The 21,788-nt window shown below is 46.2% G+C and overlaps 1 protein-coding gene across 5 annotated transcripts in view; it reads left to right on the plus strand.

Annotated features, from left to right (window-relative positions):
• The window catches only part of slc4a11 (solute carrier family 4 member 11), a 94,926-nt gene that overhangs the window by 15,870 nt on the left and 57,268 nt on the right, over window positions 1–21,788 (plus strand). Inside the window, exon 1 of one of the 5 annotated variants that reach the window (XM_076748457.1) lies at window positions 649–822. The exons of 3 other annotated variants lie outside the window; for them this stretch is intronic. In XM_076748457.1, the coding sequence (XP_076604572.1) occupies window positions 786–822 (37 nt within the window). In that variant the 5' untranslated portion in view covers window positions 649–785. Of the gene's footprint in view, window positions 1–648; window positions 823–21,788 lie in introns of those variants that run through there. One more of the 5 variants, XM_076748459.1, reaches the window with a different exon arrangement.

Consider the following 21,788-nt stretch of genomic DNA (forward strand, 5'->3'; position numbering starts at 1 on the left):
AAAGCAGCTGAGCATTTGAGAAGCTGGAATCAGAGCGAAGTCTGAACAACAGACCAACATCTGTGTATTTTTATGAGAGAGAGATAAAGAAAGAGGGATTTCAGGCTTTTTGAGCTGGGCTGAAAAGGTTAATCGGAATTGGATTAGATTTATCTTGATTGAATTATGATGCACGATATTTTGCAGACAAAGACAAAGCAGCTCCTCTTAAATGGACCCATTAAGACACGTCACGCTCTGGCTCTAGCACGGATCCGTTCGTGGTTTGACGCTGTCCAAACACAAGCCAGTAGCCGGAGTGTACAAGTGCAGACATATGTGAGTGAGATCCTGGAGAGAGATAAGCACACAATCATGGGGAAACTAGTTTGGTCAGTTTAGCACAAAGAAATGGCGACCAGGTGAGCTGATGTGGCTGACAGCAAGATGCCATGTTGCATGTCGGTTTTGCTGTGTTGAGAGAAGTGTGTAGGGGAGGTGTGTCTTGACGTGCGGCTCGCCTCGCTGCATGCCGGCCCGCCATAGGCTGCTGACTGGTGAGCCGGGATCGTGGAGGGAAGGGGGAAGGCGGAAGGCACTAGGACCCAGCGGCGAGGCAGCGAATCGGCAGGCAGAGCGGGGCTGAGTCACTGCATGTGTCTGAGAGGCAGTCAGAAACAGAGCAGAGCAGGGGAGCAGAGGTGATCTCACTCATCAGCACAGGATAACACAACCATGATGGGTTGACTTGGGGGGGAGGCGGTTGGAGAGAGAGGAAGTGTGCATTCGCCACCACTTGCTCAGCTATGGAGACCAACAAAGTTCTTCATTTTGTGCCTTCGGGTAAGTGGATCAAAGCTCTGAGAGCGGCTCCTCAGCTGAGCACGACACGGCGTTCACTGGGAGAACCTTGGGGTTCCCTACCTAGTGAAACCTGAGAACCCCCCTGTGAAAAACATGTGCAGCCCACCTCCACTTCCACTCTGACGGACGACAGATGTTTGGGTGTGCATGTGTTCTGCTGTGCCGCGGTGTTTTTTCTCTTTGCTGCCTCTGTGTACTTGTTCTGCTCTTGTTGTGACAGAAATCAGTTTTTTTCAGGGGAGGTGTGGTTGTTGAAGCCTGTTGTGCTTCACAAATGCAGATGTTTTTTTTTTCACTCATATGCGTTTACTGTTTTTTTTTTTTCCCTTGTTTATTTCTGGTATGCGGCACGAGAGGTTCCTGCTTGGTATTTCTTCAGTTGAGGAACTGAACCTCGAGACGTGTTTGCATTGCAAACCCACCCAGAGGAAAAAACCAGTATACCTGTCGAGCAGGGACAGCTGGAATGCAGAGAAAGCCCGGGCTCATAATGCACTTTCTCATGTGTTGCACTGGCGGGGCTCGTGCGAGGGTGCTCGCTAGACGGAGATGGAGGGGGATCGACTCGGCGCGAGGAGCGTTGTGTGTGTGCGTGTGAACGTGCACATGTATCTGTGTGTACTGTACGTGTTTGCGTTCGTCTGCTTCTGTGCAGAGAAACTGAGAGAGAAAAGATGTGCACGCTCGCATATCAGCGCCTGTGTGTGCGCGTGTGGCTGTTTGAAACGTGCACGTGTGTGTGTGTGTGTGTGTGATAGAGGAAGACAGACTGATTAGTGTTGGTGACAGCCACAGGAGAGCAGCGAGTTCTCCCCTCGCTGAAAGTCCTCCGAGAGACCGGAGCCCATTTGGAGGTGTGATGCGGCTGCCTCCTCACTTTCATTTTGTCTGGGAAGGCAGAGCGGGATACTGCGTCTCAGCGTGTGTGTGTGAGTGTGAGTGTGATGAGGATGTTGTGTGGGATAATACAAGTGCGGGAATATTATCTGAGCGTGCGCGTGTGCAGTGTGTTCATGTGGCTGACGACCCTTTGTGCGCGGCGTCATGTGTGGGAATATATCTGTGTTTGTCAGAGTTCAGTCGTGCTCTCGTGAGATGTGTAAAAGCGTGTGTGCGTGCGTGTGTGTGTTTGTGCGTGAGCGTCATGCGCTGTGCACACTAACTACATCTCAGAGTGTATTTCAGGGCGTGATGGACACTGCTGTGTCTCGTCCTCTGAAGAGTCATTTGCATTCATTTGCTTAGTGCTGATTAGAGGGCAGGTTTGATCCTTGCAGCAGAACAATTTGGCTGTGCGAGCGGAGAGGTATTCAGGAGGTTCGTCACCAATCAGAGGAGAGCTGGAGATGTGAGAAGGGTCTGAAACGTCTGATCCCGTAACGTCTTATCAAATGTCTCACCCATTCACATTACAGTCATTTTCAACTGTCTGTATCATGTGCTTTAACCTTGGCTGTAATGCGCATATTAACGCTCGGCTGCCCAGCAGAACAAAATGATGAAAACGTCTCTGCAGGAATGTGATGGAGTTATTGATCACCGCCGGTGACTCAACAATTACTTTGCCAGAGGATTAGATTTCTTGCTTTCCAAACTCACTTTACTGCTCTCCGGATGTTTGGGTGAAGCCGAGCGAGCTCTCCTGCGCACCGCCTTTCAGCATGCATAACAGGAACATGCTGTCCGTCACAACGTTGAGCCCAAGCTGCCCATACAGATTACACAGAGTGTTGTTGTTGGCGCTGTCATCTATGATGAGCATTAGCGAACCTTATTGCAGCATATTGCGAGCAGTCCTCCAGATCGTGTCATTATCAGTGGCAACCTGCTGACAGGTGAAGGAGCAGCTGGCGCTGTGGGAGGGGGTCAGGAGGGACGGGGTTCACTTTATGGAGCTGTAAATTACCACAGAGCTTCACCGTGCGATTACACAGTGTAGTAATGCTGCAGTGATCGAGCACCGAGGTGTGTTTCATTTGCCTCTCCGAATGGACAACAACCCGTGACTGCAGGTCGTTTCAATGCAGCAGGGGAGCGTGTGACACCATGTCACCGACGACGAGCGGCTCCTTTCCCCTCAGCGTTATCCGTGATTTATCACCAGAATCCAACATGGACGATAATTTGGCCTCACAGTTTCTAGACTTTCAGTAGAGTCATATTTGACCACATTGTTGCACAGAATTCTGTTATTTGTATTGATTAATCACAGTAAACTGTAGTTTGTAAATTGCAGCTCTTGCTGTTCATGTGTCACTAGTTTGGTCTGATGGAAGGCATAAGAGTGGAGCACTGATCTGATCATCATATACAGCCACATAGAAAAACTATTTAATATTTCTATTTAATTAAAATTACATAACGGAAAAAAGCATTTTTGTGTTTCAGATGTGTCGTTGTTTGAGGCCGTGCTGGTGATTGTCATTATTGATCGATCAGCCGGTGATTTTTCCTCATGGATCAGTTAATTGTTCAGTCAATAAAACGTCAGACAGTTATGAAAAATGGCCTCCACGGTCTCCTGAAGCTCAAGGTGACTTAATGACAATTCAGGACAACGCAGAAAATTCTTTCATTTGAGAAGCTGCAATTAGGGAATATTTTTAAAATATTTCAGATGTTTGAAATGTCCATCGACTCCTCCATTAGATCGTTTTTCAAAAACCCATTTTAGGTAGAAAAGATCCAACGCGGTGAAAAATGAAATTAGAATAATTGTAAATCTGGTCTCTCTCGCCAAATCCGCAATTTTTTTTTTTTTTTTTTTTTGCATTTTTGTCTCTTTTGGACATTTTGTGGATGCTGAGAGGAAGACAGGAAATGAGGGCAGGGAGACGAAGGCAGGGGATGGAATCGAACCTGCGATGCCGCCGTCACATGGGTCGCACAGTGACAATTCATCCACCGAGCCGCATCAAATCCACGTTTTTTTAAAGAGTTCTGATTGAACGTCATAATCACAACATAAAGCTGAAGCGTCCCGGCGTCGTGCTGGCAGGGCGTCCGTGCTCAGGTGTGACGGACAGCCTGGTAATCAGCGCTGCAGCCGTGACCCGCGGAGCCACAGACCATCAGCATGGAGGACACATAGTACCTGTGTAAATTAGCAGTTCGACCATGTGGAAGTGGAGGTGTGTGCGAGTGAAGATGGATGACGTGTGCCTGTGTGTGCGCACGCGTGTGTGTGTGTGTGTGTGTGTGTGTGTGTGTGTGTGTGTGTGTGTGTGTGTGTGTGTGTGTCCTGTAGATGTGACAGTGATCTCTGATCAGTATTCACCGCTGGCAACAGATCTCAGAAGCTCCAGCCTCTGAGCACAGCCATCTGGGCAGAGGAGAAACACACATCGACACACACATACAAATGATTATACAGTGCTGCACGCACACACACACACACACACACACACACAAACACAAATACACACCAGCACTGAAATATCACAAAAACACGTCCATGCAAGACACGACAAGACGGCCACACACGCACGATGTATTCACGCAAGCTTTTTCTGATAATTCACACACACGCGCGCACACACACACACACACACACACACACACGCAACTGTGTCTCAGATATTGTCCACACACTCTGCACGTAATTATATACACAATTCATTGTATCTACATAATTTGTTGGTTTACACACACAAAACAATTATGTAGATGTGTCAACACAGACACTCGTCATGCACAGTTCAAGGAACACGGAACCAAGAAGACCACACATTCACTGCAACACACGCACACACACACACACACACACACACACACACACACACATCCTCTTGTTTGTCTTCATACTGTATCCTTTATATCTGTCTTACTCCATTTTCTTTGTTTTTTGTTTTCATTCTTCTTCTCCCACGCACACATTTACATGCATACACACTCCTTTATCTGGGTATTTGAATACATAAAACACACACACACACACACACACACACACACACACACACACACACACACACAGCCGTACCATGGACAGCTGTGTATTTAGGGAGAAATGGTAAAACAGGCCAGAGATGGTGCTTTTGAAGTAAAGCAGAGTTGTTTTTTTACAGGCCTGCAGAGCTGGAAGCGTGATGAGAGCACTTCCTGTCATTTAGGCGGCCAGCGTCGAGTCGGACTGAAGCTGGTCTGTGCGATGTGTTCATCTTCATCGTAATCTGTTTAATCGCCTACTGTGGCAGAACTATGGAGCAGTGAGTGAAGGTGGTTCGTTTCTGACAGTTTACAGGCAGATGTTCTTACATCTGTGTCTGAATGTGAAGACTCTGGTTGGTGCTGCGGATCGTATCACTTAGTATTTCAATGGTAAAGGATTTTCTCACTCTGACATCAATAAGGTGCAATTACCACAACAACCACTGCTGCTACTAATGGTAATGTAAATGATGATAATAGGATTTCACCCGTAACAACATGATTAATTCCTCTGTACTGTTTTCGGTATTGGAAAACCACAGTAACGTCGTCTGCGCTGCTCCTCGAGTGAGACCGTCAGGATGGCAGAAATATCACTGTGGGCTCTGTTCTGAGCAGGTAAACAGCTCAAACTGCAGCTCTGCACGAGCAAAGCTGCGTTTTCTCGAGCTCCTCGCCGTCATGCAGCTGTTTGGTATTGAGGTGTCTCATCGTACGCGGCGCTCTGTCTCCGTCCCTTTAGTAGACGGAGGTCCACTGCTGCGATTCGCAATTTCTTGTCTGCACGTCCTTGATGAGAATTTTAATTTCCCCTTCCAGAAAGGGTGGTCTGGCCTCTGGTCACAACATCGAAATGAACCCATGTAATTGGTCACGATTGACACCGGCTCCCAACACACTCCCATACACTTTATTAGAGCAGATTTTCCCTCGTCTCACCAAGTCTCTAAGTTGCTCCTTGCGCCTCTGGACATGAACGTGCCACATCGATGGTGCCACATGACGCTCTTCAGTCTGCTTCCTGCTGAGAAGTTCAGACTTTCAGTGCATTGTCTCTCACAAACCTGAGATTTATTTCTGTTGACGTCCTGCAGCCCTCTTCCTGTGCAGTTTGTGACGTGGAGTGATGCACACACTGCTAATACAGACAGGGCCGAATCACTGTCGCATAAACGTTTGCTGGTTCCACTTTCATGACATGAAGTTATGATACTTTTCTTGGTCATGCATAATAACAATAATAACAATAATAATAATACTAATGTAGACAAAACAAGACATTGCAAGATGTCACACTCAGCTGTGGGAAATTAAAAGGGTCAATTTTTCACTATTTTCTGACATTTTAGCCCAAAAGTGAATAATACTGTGCAGATAAATCGACCGTGAGAATAGTTTTGCATCTCTGAGTCATGACCGCGGTGTAGCTAAATTTGAGATTGAAGGCTTGAGGTTAAAGTCGTTTCCTCCTCTATGTGTTATTAGAAATAAGTTCCAGGTTCTTGAGTTTTACCACATTTCACAACAAATACTCATATTTTTTTAATGGAGCAGGCTGAAACTGAACCGTTATGTTTCAAAAAGATGCTAATCAGCACAGTTTACATTGAACACAGCTTTAAGTAACAGAGAGTGATAAAAAAAAAAAGTGCTTCTTTGTATCAATAATTTTTATGAATTAAACCCTGAAGACTGTCTGAATCTTTTTTTATAATGCAATAAAAACTGAAATATAAACATAATTATAAGCAACAACTGACTGAATAACTGTGTTGTTTTACTAATTCAAATGACAAGAGTATAGCTGAATTTGTTCGCCTGATGATCTTATCTCAGTTCAAAAGGGAAGTTAAGACCAAGAAGTAATTCCTATTCAAGGACCAGACTAACTTACACCTCAAACTGATGGATTTCTGAATAAATAATCAATGCCAGATGTATTAGCACAAGCTCCATCAAGGTCCAAAGGAAATCAATCTCACACTTTAGCACCGTCAAAAAGGACCCAAACATCAGTTCACCCAGTTTATATGTGACTGCACTGACGTGAAGAAGCCCAGTTTTAAAGTCAGGCACTCAGATGCTGCTGTGAAGCCCAAACTGAAACGTATGAGCAAACCAAATGGTGATTATTGTCAACAGTACGGTCGCATCGCTCCGCGGTACCTCGGCTGTATTTTGGTCTTCACAGTAGGAAGAACATGCATCATGAAGGCTTTGGGCATCGCTAAGATCTGTTCTGAAATTACACCCTAATGTGGAATTTACAAGCTATTTAAGCAGCCCATCCCGATCAGCAGCATGCCCAAAAATGTCCTCCAACGTGGTGTTTAGCGTGTTACTTCTGCAAGCCTTTTAATTCCACATGTCTCCATTGCTTTATAGCAACAGTATAAAAAGCATCTATTATTATGAGGATGAAAGAAAAACTGCTTTGTCCTCTTAATCACCGGCCAAATAAAATGGGGTCTAAATACTAGTGTGCTGCATCCCAGGAGAGCAACCAGTGATCATAAATCAAGTTCCACCAGTTACACCAGTACAGTTATTTTTAACTGTGATTATAAATACAGTGGCTGCCATTGACAATGACTGTGGAGACGCTGGACGTATAGCTCTTTGTTTGCTCTCGTGTGCTTTGTTTTTAGCAGCTGATTGCATGTTGGAGTTTCTGAGTGTTCGGGCGGTTTTCAGTGGGTGAAAGTAGAAGATGAGGAACTGATGTTCGGGGCCCTTCAGTGCAGATCTCATCCCCTTTAATTTGACTGCACAGAGAGGTCACGTCTTAATCTCCCCGCTCGCTTTTAACTCAGAAATAAAGCAGATTGTCAGCTGCCATTGTCTCTGGATTTAAAGCAGAGGATGAGTCGAGCAGAAGCATGAATTAATGCACGCAGACGTGACGCGAACATGCACATAATCTCCTGCATGCGCTCCAAAGAAGTTACGCATAAATGCTGGTGTTTAGAGAAATCAAAAAGCATGCACAGTGTTGGTGGTCCTCTCTCTGGTCATGACAGCTGCTCGGGCTCGCTGACGTGTAATTAGGCCACAGTTTACCACCACCCTCTAGCATGCACACACCCATTCACTGCAGATTAAAGATTACTCTACAGGTTACAGCGCGGAAAGCAGCGCCGTGAGCAGGCGAGGTGTGTGTTTCAGTTCCCGTTTCATATTGCTCTCGTTCGCTCTGCGAAGGCTGCACGGCGTTTCCAGCACAGAACAATTTGTACTGTGCAGAGTACTTTCTCCTTTGCAGTGAATTTAATTTAAAACCAACAAACAGAACACAACAGAGTGGTAGACATGGCGCTCTGCTGCTCCCCTCCTCTCGATATGTACCCCCCCTCCCCATCATCGTAATTATTCCAAGATGTCTGAGGATGCCCGTGTCGATGAATTCCCAAAGCTTGATTGTAAAGCCTCTCTTTCCATGTGACTGAGCAGAAATATCAGTGTGCTAAATAGAGTGTGGCAGCATGTATAGCAGGTATAAAACAGGGTGTTAACACGCACTCTGTATTACAATCTCACGGACACGCGTGCACGAGCACGCACACACACACACACACATTATGTATGACCCACGCAATTCAAAGAAGATGCGTTTTGAACTGCAGAAACAAGTTGCATCATGTCGTACGATGAGTCCTGCGGACATTTTCTCCTTCCCGCTCACACTGAGGTTATTTATACCCGGCTGCTGGTTCCACACAGCTGTTCAGTGCTGGGTTCGCATATATGGCACGTATGTTTTTTGTCCATAAGAAGTGTCCTTTTGTCCTTGTCACTTGTCGTGATGGTGTAATTTACGGTGCAGCATCAAAACTGAACCCAGGTGCCGACATAATTCTAGTATCTGCAGTTAAGGTTTGTCTGCACTGTACGATAAATGTAAAGAAGTGTGACTTTATTGGTGGCTCTGGTGCAGAGAGACATCAGCAGAGCAGCACGGTTCACGCTGAGTGACGTGCAAGGGCAGAAAGACCTCACCTCACACTGTAGAGACAAGGCTGAAGACACAAAATGGACAGATGACTACACAAACCGCTCTGCCCCCACTGTCAGGCGGAGGATTAAACGAGGGAGACACACTGTAGGACGATAAGCTGGAGAGCAGTCGGTAGCCAAGGTTTCTTCACTTAAAGGCTGTCAGGGTGGAGCGGGGGACAGCTAAACTAAGCGAAGGGACAGCTGCTGAGCAGGGCAGGGCACCGACACTGCTGAGGTTAGTGGTTTGATTCTCACTGGGGCCCCGCGTGCTACAAGGTACCAGTACTGTAAACTGTGTATTTCATCTCATCTGTATGCTGCAGCTGAAACATTAGGATCCAAAGCCGCATTTTACCCCGAGTACACGTACAAGGACCTCACATAAGGTGGAAACAGGCAGCCTGACGGATACACAGTCGACTAGACCTCGCCGGCATTTTCTCTCCCGCTGTCTCACATCAATTCAGACGAAACTGTGTGTGTGTGTGTGTGTGTAGTTCTGTGGGGGGACACCACAAATGGAAAGCAGTGAGATATGCCGTCGGATGGCGGGCGGGCTGGAGCGGCGTACAGTAGAGCGCCGTGTGGAGAACAGCAGACTTGAAAGGGAGATGGTGGCCTGGCTTTAATCGAGCCAGAGGAAGAGGGGAATGTGCAAGCAATTAGCAGGAATCCCCGAGCACTGGCTTTTTTTCTACCCCCCCTTCTATGAAAATCGAGGCAGCCAATTTCTTCAGCGAGCGCTTGGCTGATGTGTGTGTGTGTGTGTGTGTGTGTGTGTGTGTGCACACAGTGGAACAACACCCTCAGTCACTCACCCCTCAGCTCACACACACACCAACACACAGCAGAGCATCCCTGCTGCAGCACCTGAGCGTAATCCCGTACCTGTGTGTGACAGATGGAGAGAGGACAGAGAAGCAGGGGAGAAAAGGAAAATTATGCAAAACGGAGAGTGAGACATACAGATAGATGGAGGGAGGACAAACAAGGAAAATGGGGGTGAGAAAATGAAGCGCCGGGGGTGGAGGGCTTTAAATTGGAGCATGCTCCTGCGCTCCCCTCAGTCACGAAGCCTCGTCTCGCCGCGCCGCAGACAGGCCCGGATTCATCTGTGAACTCGCAGTAGCCAGCTCGCTATAACTATCAATCCCTCTCAGGTGAAAGGACCAGAGGATTACTGCAGAGCCTTTCAGTCCACAGACCCGACGCCAAGAGACAAGTCTAACATTGACGAAAAACACGGAGACGCTGCAGGACCGGATTTTAGCACAGATGCACGTCCTCAATTAGAAAATGAATCAAAATGAATCACGTTGAGGGCGAACCCGCGGTGGTCATTGCTGCTCTCTGGCTGACGCCTGTTGCGTCGCCCTGTGTTGCTTTGACCGGCTCGGTCAGGCTTGCCTGTGGCCACGGCCCTGCTGCACCTCAGCCTGAAGCAGCTCTGCATGAACTATCCCTTTAAAACTCTTACAGATAAACTATACACACGGATGTGCGATAGATGGAAACACACTCCCACGCACACACATCAGCAGCATACGGCTGAGTGCACACACTCGCGCTGCTGTCCAGCATCAGCCCAGCCAGAGTCCACCTGCTTGCCAGACAGCTCGCTCGTAGCCAGCCTCGTGGCCAAGGCTGTGACATCATCAACGTCAGACGCCAGCCCGGGGACACAGCTGTCTGCGGCAGAGCCAGCGGCCCGTCAGACACTCGCAGTCATGTTTTCATTTCTTCATTTTGATTTTTCTAACGTTTAGAAAGAAGCTGGAGCAGCGTCTCCTGCGTCACGGATTAAACAGCCAGGGATGAGGTCTAGTGCGAGCAGGATGGTGCTCCCCCAATTTAATGACCATCTATTGACATTAAGTGTTGTAATTAGTGTCAGTGTGAAGTTACAAACTTTGATTTCTCTCCATGTTAACAGCGTCAGCACCGCTGGCTGAAGACTTGCTGGAGAGCTCGCTGCAAACATGCGCTTCATTATACCCTTGAGTTTGAATGAGGATTTCTACCAATCTGCTTCAAGGAGAGGTTTTTTTTTTTCCATCGAAGTGACTCATTGTACTTCAAGGTTCTTCGGATAAAAGCATGCATCAAATAATGTGGTGTTTACCTCGGATGTCTGGCTGGAGGACGGCACAGGCTTGTTTGGCTGAGTGGAATCTTTTAAGGACTTCATTGGCTAAACGTATTGATAACCTGCAGATGACACTGATGAGCACTCAGATACATGTGGCCAGACACCACGTGCAAGACAAAGAGGAAGTGTTTTTGGTGGTTTTTGGTGAAAACCAAAAAATAACTGGCATAATTCAAAAGCTTGTTATTAAATCCCTTGAAAACAGTGTATAATAAGGACTGATGATAATGGTTAGCTTCAGTTCATCCTCTCCACTGATTATTCATTCAACCTGAAAACTGGTCATAAAATACTGGAAAGTGGCCGCCACAGATAACTGAAGCCCAAGGTGAAGTCTTCACATGCCTTTTTTTGACAGTCCAGAATCAGTTTAATATCACGAAAACCAGGGAAATTTACACTGTTCAGCAAATTTGACGAAAAAATTCAAATTAATTGATTCCCTGATTGATTTTCTGTCAATGAACCAATCAACCAATTGTTCAGGAAAGTGTTTTTTTGCCGGTCGCTGTGTTTCACTGTCTGTTTTTCCTTAGTGGTTGTATAACGTCTACTCCGGTTTGAAGTATTGATTAAAAATGCAGCTTCACGTCTACAGTAAATGCGTCACCTCTGGAAAGGTGAGATTTTATTGACTGCCGGCTTCTGAAATCTATATCTCATTTTTTCGCTGCTGTAGTTTAAGATTCAGAGTGAGTTAACATCGCAGGGTATGGATGAGCCGAACTGCGGGAAGGCTGACAAATGAGTGTGAAAGCGTGAGACTGTGAATGTGATGAGAGACCAGCAGAGACCTGTCCAGATGGAGCCGGGACGAACGTGGCCGTGACCTTGTGGCGTTGAGATTCGTTTAAGAATCAAACCAAATCTTGTTTCCTCCTCATATTACATCATGCAAACCTGCTTTGGTTTGAAACTACCCCTCGCTGAAGCTCTGTGGTTACAGTATTGCAGAAACGCGCCGGGGTGGCTTCCCACCTGAGCAATCAGTCCATCCAGTTTTGACTGCTTATCTGGAACACGATGACAGAGGAGTCCCCCCCCCCCCACCAGCTCCTCCAGACGCTTTCCCAGGCCGGCGTGATGTGGATTTGCCCCCACCTGGTGATGGGAAGGATAAGATCTCAAACACAAGCGGTCGCGCTCCTTCATGAGGAGTCCGTGGGTCCCCTCAGAGATAGGATAATGATTGGAGATGTTCGGGAGGAGCTTGGCGGAGAGCAGCTGTCACCCAGGAAGTTAATGTGGATATATCTCTCCTCTTGAGGGTTTAATAAAGGGCTGCAAGTTATGATCTGATCATTTTTCCTTTAGCTGATCTTTGGGTCTTGGTGTGGAGAATATCATCAGTTTTTTTTTCCAAATGGAAGTTGCCATGTCTCTTTCTAATAAACACAGAAGTCGACGAGTAATGACGAGTTTGATCTGCTGTGAGCGTGAACCTGCAGCACGGCGCTGAGTGTTTCCTGCTCGGTTAATCCACGGGACAATAAAAGCTTCGCGTCCTTCTTCACAACCTTTGCTCTTCTTCATATCTTAAGGGTCACATCCAACATCTGTTCTGATTTTCTTTTCATACCTTTCTCTCGTCTTTTCATCTAAACTGGCACAGTAAGAACTTTCCTCCATCTCGCCCGTCGCGGTTTCCACTTCCTGCCCTCCGCCTGAATTTAATGTCACATGACCGCAAACAACCTATTCATGAAAAACAGAAATGCATCAGAGTAAATGTTTTCAGGATGGTTCAGACAAAATGCACAGCCATGCCCTCTCACCTAACTCCAGGCTGTGCCCCCACACCTCTTGGGAAACACCGCGCGAACTGTAAACTGCCATTTACAACGTGTGTGGAATTAGCGTGCCGACTGAAGTTCTTTAAAAATCCTGCAGAGTAAAAAGATGAGTGAAGGCCAAATGTGGGCCTGCTGTTTAAAACGTGTATACGAGCAAACAGAGCAGCTCAGAGCGGAGCGACGGGAGGAATTCCCTCTCCGCCTGGGCTCCCTCAACGACCGCGGCTCCAGAGAGGACGGGTGCCAAGACGGCCTGTGGGCACAATTAGCCAACAAAAGGCCCAGCCCCCTCCTCGGTGCCGGCCCAGCCCTCGTAGATTCCCCTACAAACGCAGCAGGGGCACCTTTTAATCTCTTGCCCTCTTCACTTCTCAGCCTCACTTCTCCCTTAAATTCCAGGGTTTGGCCCTCCTGGGGCTTCTGGCATCTGTTTTGCATGTACCTGCAGCACACTGCCCTGCATAGATCAGCCTGCGAGGGGAGGGAGGTTGGCTCAGAATGGCTGCTTTATAGACGCACCGAGGGTCATATCAGTTGACTTTGTGCTGGCATGGAACATTTAAATGCACATCAAAATGCTATTTTTTAAAGCAGAGTCTGTACTGAGTTGGAGTAATGAGTGAATCTTAGCAATAAAGTCATCCACAACTGCTTGTAGAGTGTATAAGGTCCTTCCCTTTCAGTTGATTAAAATACCTTGAGCCATCAAACGGCAGCCCGAATGTGCATTACATCTGCAGTCTTCAAGAAACACACTGTGTAATTAAATGAAGGTCAAACAGCGTGGGTACCTTCCTTTAGAAATGCACCCTTTTATTGATTTATCTTGGCGATAAGTAGCTCGGTTTTGGCCGTCAGTTTGTGGCTTTTCTCACTGCGTTTGCGATGTAATGTCACTGCTCTGCTCACCAAAATCATTTTTAATCTCAAGCAAACAATGTAGGCAACAGATAGCAGTGATGGAAACACATTTGAGTGTTTTACAAGCTTGTTAGTTGCAGCTTAAGCACACTGATATCTTTGTTTTATAACACTTCAAGAGGAGAGGAATGTATGTCCTGAAATGTAAATTCAACCTACGAAGCTCATTTTTATTCCTCCATTAGTACTTGGTGATGAATATTTGTTTCTTGCTCCTCTCTAAACTCCTAAACCGCCTGCTGCTTTTAACAGGGATTAGAGGTGATGGCCATTATTTAAGCTCCCAACCCCGCTGATACTGTACTTCAGCTAAAAATACATCCATCCTGCTTCTTCTCCATTAAAATTAGGAGAAGGAGTTCCATTCACGAGACTTGTGATTGCACTCGCGCCCAGTTTCAGCAAATTACAGTGTGAAGTGTATGCTTCTAATCTTTCTCTGGTGCCATTGTCTTCTTTTAATGAGTGAAGAGCATTTATGGGCGTTTATGGAGAATCCTCTCTTGGCTTTGTTTGCTGAAACAAGCTGCCTGGAAATAGTTTGGTTGTCTCTGTGAGTGCGTCGGGCCAGGTGGGGAAGGCCTGGGCTTCCTGCAGTGTTTAGCTGTAATGGTGCTCTGCGACTTGATAAGAGAGGTGGTAAATCAGATTAAATGTGGGCACGGCACACTCCACACCGCGTGGGCTTCGTCTCAATCTTTGCCTGGGGCATCCAAATCACTAAAACTATCCCTGAATGCATCGTGCAGATGTGTTTTTTTTTTTCTTAAGGACTGTGGGAAGTCGTGTTGCCTTCACTTTCTTTCTCTTTTGAGAACACGAGGATCAAAAAGGGGATTGGGGAGCAGAGGGAAGGGTCGGCCGGTGTCTGAGTTACAGCCCACAGAGGCATTCGTGGTCCCAGAGACAGAACGTCTCAGGTAACATTTCCTCTGCCGAGCTGCTCCGTCTGTCTTTGTCAAACAGCTGTTGCTTACTTGCTAGTCGTCAAACTGATGCAAAAACCGCAATCGCTGCAAAGGCAACAAGCGGCTGCCTGCCATCTTTTTTGCAGATAACTGGTATCAGACGAAGGTTTGGGTTTATCAGGAAGAAAGGGTTTGTCATGTGGCGTACGCTGACACTGCGTGAAGTGACGAGCAGAGCAGACGCTCTTGCTTGTGGGTTTGTGACATGTAAACTCGGCTGACTGACAGATATTTCCCTCATGTATATGTTGGGCAATGATGAAAGGCCTGACTTTAAGTACGAGACTCACAAACATGCATACGCATCAGCGAAAGTGATGAGACGCCTGTGAGGCTCTGTTCTAACCAGCCCTGACTTCCTGCCTGCGAGTCGACAGCTTCCTCTTTTCTGCAGATGGTTGCATGCGTCTTTTTTTTTGCATGACCTGATCTTCTAAGGCGTCTTCGTGGAGGAGCTGTCTCGCCAGTCACTTCTTTTTAACCGCTGTTTGTCCTTCCTTCATCGCCGTGTGAGCGACGACTCTGTAATTGATTGTGAAGGATAAATAAGCTCAAGTGGCTCTTAATACCTCACAAGTAAATTAAGTGCGACCCAATCTGGAATGTGCAGGCAAACTTTCCTTTCTCATTTGTAGATGTGAGATACTGTGAGGGTGCACTATAATAGCCACGAGGAAGTTAGTTTTGTTCCTCCACGTTATTCTGGTTTGTTCTAAATCCGTTATCGTATTAAAGGAAAAACTCTGTTTGTTAGTCATGATCACAGACCGTGGGCCAGATCTGAGACTCTTTATGGGCTCGTAGCTGTGATCAGGGGTCAGTTAGTCAGGTGAGCACCGGGAGGTGGTGTTTGATTCATGGTGTGGTTTTAATGAATCCTTCTTCCTCACTCTCCCTCTCTTCATCTTCCTGCATCGTCGGTGATGAAGTTGCACCTCCCAGTCTGTGGTTGAGCCTGAGGCAGCTGAAAAGCCCGGCGTGTAACAGTCTGGATTGCTTCTGTTTGGTATTTGGACCGAGTCACACTCACTCGCTGTAAGCGTCCGTTCTGTCACAGTGGCGTCTGTCAGGTCGCAGGATGGTTTTTGTGACGTCCTCGATCCGTCAAAGAGCAGCCCCCAAAAACTCAGAGGACAGCGACTTTGCTCTTAACTCTCCTCTGACAGATGTGCGGTGGTCTGCATGTTCCCCCTCCCATCAGGATGCACCTGAAACGTTCAGCCCACAGCTGCTGTGATAAAGCAGCATCCTCAGCAGGAGGAGCTTTGAAATGCTGGGAGGAGAACTTCACACAGAGCTGGCTGTTGTTTTTAAATCAAGCGACTGGACTTTCCAGCCTGACCGGCTTGTTTGTTAGCATTAGCCACATGTGAGCCTGGTTTATCTGCCGCATGCGGACATGAACGTCAGATCTTGCACCACATTTCGGCACGTTCATCGTTAGCTTCAAGCTGCGTCTTCAAGCCACGTCTCAGAGAAAATTCTCCTCTTCGCATTCAGTGAAATGTTTCTTTGCAGGTGGTTGAAGAGCCTCTTAATGTCCGTTGCTTTGTGGACATCTCATCATCGGTTAGTTCATTTCAGTGACACCGGCTGCCCTCTTCTTCTTTTCCTGTTCACCACGCTGTTTGTTCTGTAACTCAGACCCGATTCAGTTGCACAAAGCAGGTTTTGAAACCAACTGTTACACATCTCTTATTTCCGTACTGCATGCATGTGCACCTAAAGGCAGCATATAGACAGAAATATGCACCTGTACACTGATACAGCCGTCCTCAGTTAGCATAAAGAGATTCAGACTTTACTGTCTGCACATCAGTACCTACACCTGCTCAAACTCTTTCAGTGAAAGTACAGGAAAATTAACTATTTCACAAATTGCGTTGCATCAGCAAGGTTTTCCAACATGGCCATGCATCATTATGCACCCTCCTGCCCTCGGTGTGCATGTCGGTGCACAGCTACGCAGCGAGCTGAACACATTTACAACAGCAGAACACGGCAGTCGGCCTTTGAAGTTCTGACTGGAGGCAAACATGAAACTGAGGACATAGTTCATTAAATGATGTTTAATTTGACAGTAAAAAGGGGCTCCATGAAGGATCTGCGATATCTTCAGTAAATACGTCAAATTAAAAGAAGAAGAAGCATGTGCACGGCGCTGAAGTTTTGGAGACAGCCGGTAGGAATCACATCAGCGCCATCGTCGCGTTGGCTCACTGAGGCTGTGATCTGACGCAGGTGTTGCAGGAGAGTCGAGTCGAGTCAGGGCCGGAGTTTATTCACAGAACGGACGATGCTGAAGCACAGTGCGTTACTTTAATCTGCTGATCCGACTCCTGTTTCTCAAAACGTGGCGTCGCTTCGAAATGCAGCGAGGACAAGATCAGCACGCAAACGCTTTGTTGATGCACATTATTTAATCTGCTGTCTGTCATTGCTTGGTTTCAATGCTGAAATGTTGTTTTATTTATCTACTTTCTTATTGAGCCTTTCAGTATTTAGATGTTTTTTAGGCTTGTTAAACTTACAAATGAAAATAGTTTGAGATACTTTCACATTTTATTCCGCTGCAGAAAAGCACTGAAGCTTGTGAATGTGATTTGGATCTCAGTCTCTGACCTGATAAAGCTTTAACTCTGCATGCACCCTTCAGGTCACCTGCACAGGAGAGCTGCATAAAGCACTGAAGGGAGCTTTCTGAATTCAGACTGTCCCTTTCCCTCGCAGGGCCAGGTGTCCTTGAACCTTTAATGTTCAGTGACTCTTCGGGTTGTCAGTCTGTCTCAATTTAAACAAATCCACGTCTGATTTCACAACAGAATAGCCTTCATGACTGCTAATGAGCCCGTCTCTGAAGGACCATCAGAGCGTGAACTATGTAAAGGTCCTTAATCAGCTCTGTCTGACAATTATCTGCATGTGTGTGCAGGCCTTTACGGCAGACAGAGACGGTGGATTAACTCATAACAGAAACAAATAAGGCCGTCTGAACCACAGCTCATTTCACTTCTCTCTGTCCGAACTGAAGAGGAAAATTCTACCTAATTCAGGAGTTTATGGTCTGCAAAAACATTTTTTTAGTTACTCACCTGCACAAAATAAAAGTTTTATTTATTTGACCTGACTTAATGTTCCTTATTTGGGTGCTTAAATTCAGAACAAAGCTCTTTATTTGATCGTAAAGTGAAGCTTTATATCAGAACAGAGAGTCCGTCTACACTGCAAACACTCAGCTCTCAAACACATGGACAAAAGCAGCAAAAGCACAATAAACACGATTAAAACGTACGAAAAACAAGAAACCATTTAACTACGATGCCTAGTTGTCCGTAATAGAAGCACAAGTATCAAGGAAAAATGACCAAATCAGCAAAATCTGAGCAAGTTAACAAAATCAGGCGATATGACGGAGACGCCCGTCGAACTATTCCCTTAAATCTGTTTGTATTCAACGGGGAAAATTTGGCTTGCAGACACAATTTATGGTGGAAATATTGCTTAGAATAAGCAACCTTATCTGGCAACAGAACAGGAAGTTTGTGTCACTTTGTCTCACTAACAAGTTGTAATATCTTAAGTTCATTGAGGACAGAAGCTCCAACAGAGAACCTGCCTGGGAAGACGATGCATCCGGCAGCGCATGCAGCCCATTTAGCCTTGATTTGAGCGACTTCATGTCACTTTGGCAGCGTACGTCTCTCTCTGCATCTGTCAGGCTGAACAGCTCGATGCGGACGGAGCACATGAATGTTTATGATCACAGCGCCGAGGCTGAGACGCAGTTCAGAGGAGCGCAGCGTCCACAGGAAGCCGCCGTCATGTGCCGCATGAATAAATGAGCAGGCCGATGGACGGCGGAGAGACGGCCGCTTTGTTTCAGACGGCTGCGTGTGCACGACCATCGACTCTCTGAACATTGTTTTATTGATGGGATTATTATTTTGGCCACTTTTTGACAGTCTGGTGTTTTATTTTAACTGTTCCTGGTAAATAGTAATGATAGTTAGTATGAATTATGAAGCCATGGCTGTTTGCCCTTCAGATAAACAGGCCTTTATGCAAATCTGCACAGTACTCAGACATTACAGGATGCTTAGAGAAGTCAATGAATTGATTGATAATTAGTTAATCAGCAGCTATTTGGATAATTCAGACGTTTCCCAGGAAGAAATGCCAAACATTTGATGGCTGCAGCTCCTCACATCTGCAGCCTGTCCTTGTCTTTGCGTTAGTGTAGCTGAACTGTTTTGGACTTCTTGGACGAAACGTGACGTCGCCTTCGAGCTCGAGCAAACTGCAGACAGATTGAAAACAACTGGCAGATTAATTGATAATAAAACAAGTTTCATCTATGATGTTTTGGTGTGGGACAGGAAGCGGCGATGGCTGTTCTCTCAGGCTGCGTCGGGCGTCTCCAGTGACTCTCCCGATAAATGTTTTCACAAACCTCATTATTTATTAGATAGAGAATCCTGTGGCCTACTTTACGACGCCCGAGGAGGCCTGAAGTTGTGACTCTAATTCCTGTTTGCTCACATGCCATCAAGTGTTTCGCTGGATACTTCTAATTTGAAAATATCAACAGGAAGTGCAGGTCTGATCACTTTTAGAGCAGAAGCGAATTGTTTTAACAGAAAATTTTGCATTTTTCAACCAAAAGTATCAAAAAAGTTGCCTCTTCCCTCTCAAATATTCAGATTTGCTATTTCGTTGACAGTATTTTGGCATCTCTTGGACTGAATTAATAGAGAAACTAAAGTCATGAATCAGATGCAGCCCTATTTGTCATTGAGGTTATACATCTTTATTTTTTGTCTACCACTTCCTCCACGCTGCAAGGAGGAAAAGTTTCTGTAAAACTGCCTCGCTCAGTGCTTTGTGGTGTTTTCGACTGACGCCTCAGAGATCATGACTGAGTGATACGGTTATTGCAGGACTCCTAATAAGGCGGAACAGGACGCGCATATAATGTCTCGGCTTATTTAACCTGCAGCCTTTACGTTAGTGTTAAAAGTCGTCTGCTTATTTAGAGGACGTGAAATTGACATTGCATTCACGAAAATGGGTGCATCTCCCTAGTAATCATACTAACAACAATAATAATATTACTACCTTATTATAGCTGAGAGAGGTGTGTGTGTGTGTGTGTGTGTGTGACAAGCACAGGAAAAGGCTTCGAGAGTAAGAAAATAGATTTCGTTGGTGAAAATAACTGAAAATACTGTATATTTGTGTACATCCATGGCGCAGACGGTGTAGCTGAGCACTCTTTAAGGTACATTTGATGCCGTAGCTGCAGGTGAGGCAGACTTCACGACGGCGATGCCATCGACCCGTGCTGCCGATGCAGGAAGGTGAAGGGAAAATGTGTGTTTATGTGACTGACATCACAATCAAACACAGGCGGTAATAAACAAGCAGCAGCGGATGTCGCAGAAACGCTCCCACAGGTTTACGGTAAGAGCGTAACCCAGATGAGGGCAGATGATTTCTGCTGCTTTTGTTCTGAAAACACTGAGAACTGTCGTTGGACTAGCTTCCTCCTGCTGACAGTTTCCATAAATCCAAAAAAAAGCCCTGTTTTCATTGTTAGAATTCCCCATGAAAAGCAGCCTCAGACAGCTCACCTGGCGGCGTTGGCCCCGTGGCTTCAGCGAGGAGCAGTCCTTCTGTAAACCAGCCGTCTCGCAGAAATAATGTCAGCCGAGGTATTTTTCACAGCCAAGTGTCAAAGAGTTACCGGCCAGAATTAAGAAGGTAGGCTCACACAGTAAAGGTCTGTGACATTTAAAACTCTTTTCCATTAGTAACCAGTCAGACAGATGGTCCTGAAGGTCGCTGCATTGGGCCAATAAATCAGTTTGTTCCATTACATCTCATTTGGAGGCAGCGACGAGGCGTTTCTCTCTTCTCAGGAGGACGCTGAGATGAGCCCGACAAGGAACAAAAGTGGAATCAGCAAAGCTTTCCTTTGCTCTTGAATAAAGAGTAAGATCATGTAATTCCATGTAAGAGAATCAGTTGTTTCATTTTCGTTTGCTTCCTTTTCCTTCAAAGAAATACAGCAGTTTGATGTTTTTGGAATTGGGATTATTATCTTTCTTATCAAGAGTCAGGCGAGAAGATGACCACTGTGATACAGGATCCGTCTGTTAAAGATGAAGCTGGAGCGCTAGGCGGTTAGCCTAGCTTAGCATAAAGACTGGAAACTAGCCAGGCTCTGTCCAAAGGTAAAAAAGATCTACAAAGATAAGATAAAGTAAGAAGACTCCATCTCAGAAGAGCCCCACAGGTGTATCTCCGCTCTGCTCCATGGCGAGTTTGACAGACATGGCGTCAATCTGCACAGAGCAGATCGAGCCAGACAGGAAGTCAGACACAGGAACAGTGGAGAGAATCCAGTCAGTTTTCAAAATAAAACACCCTGCGCAGACTTGTACATCAACGATAAACACAATTAAAAAAAGAACAAGTCAACAAAATCAGGCGAAGCGCTCTGCTTCTGAAACACACCCGGTGGGGTTTGCAGCGGCGTGTAGGAGGGAACAAAACCGCCTCGCCGCCATGACGCCGCAGAGACACGCCCGGTGGAACACTCGGGGCGACTCTCTGCGAGAAAGCAAATAAGCATATTTCCCAAAATGTCAAACTGTTAAATGTGTTTGTATTCCACAGAGAAGGTCTGCACACATGATTTAAAAATACATGAAATGAGTCAAAGTGCCAGAGAGGGAAAAAAAAAAACAACATGCAAATATCTATTACAGACCCGAGAGGCCACATGATTACCTGTGCTGATTAAAAAAACTAATTGTTTGGGGGATAAATGAATCCCTGCTTCTTTTACTCCTGAGCTGTTTTTGCTCTCTGCGCTAAATTAAAACTGTGTACTGCGTTTGGATGCTCGTCTGTCACATCAAAGAGTCCTCTCAGGGGGAGAGATGGCGCTCGTCCTGACGTCCCTCCTCTAAATCACACATTCACATGGTTTCAGAGGACAGTGTTTGTCAGCTACCTGAGTGATGGGTGCCTCCCCCCCCCACACCTCTTTGTCTGCGATGGCTTTGATTTTAGCAGTCAGGGAAACACCCCAAGACGTGCTGTTGATCTTTGGTTATAGGATGAATATGTAAACATATTGGCTTAATGCTGAAGAGAAGCCTCACAGAAGTCGCTCTCAGTCCCCCC

Source organism: Chaetodon auriga, chromosome 14 (genome assembly GCF_051107435.1).
Source record: "Chaetodon auriga isolate fChaAug3 chromosome 14, fChaAug3.hap1, whole genome shotgun sequence".
Taxonomy (NCBI): domain Eukaryota; kingdom Metazoa; phylum Chordata; class Actinopteri; order Chaetodontiformes; family Chaetodontidae; genus Chaetodon; species Chaetodon auriga.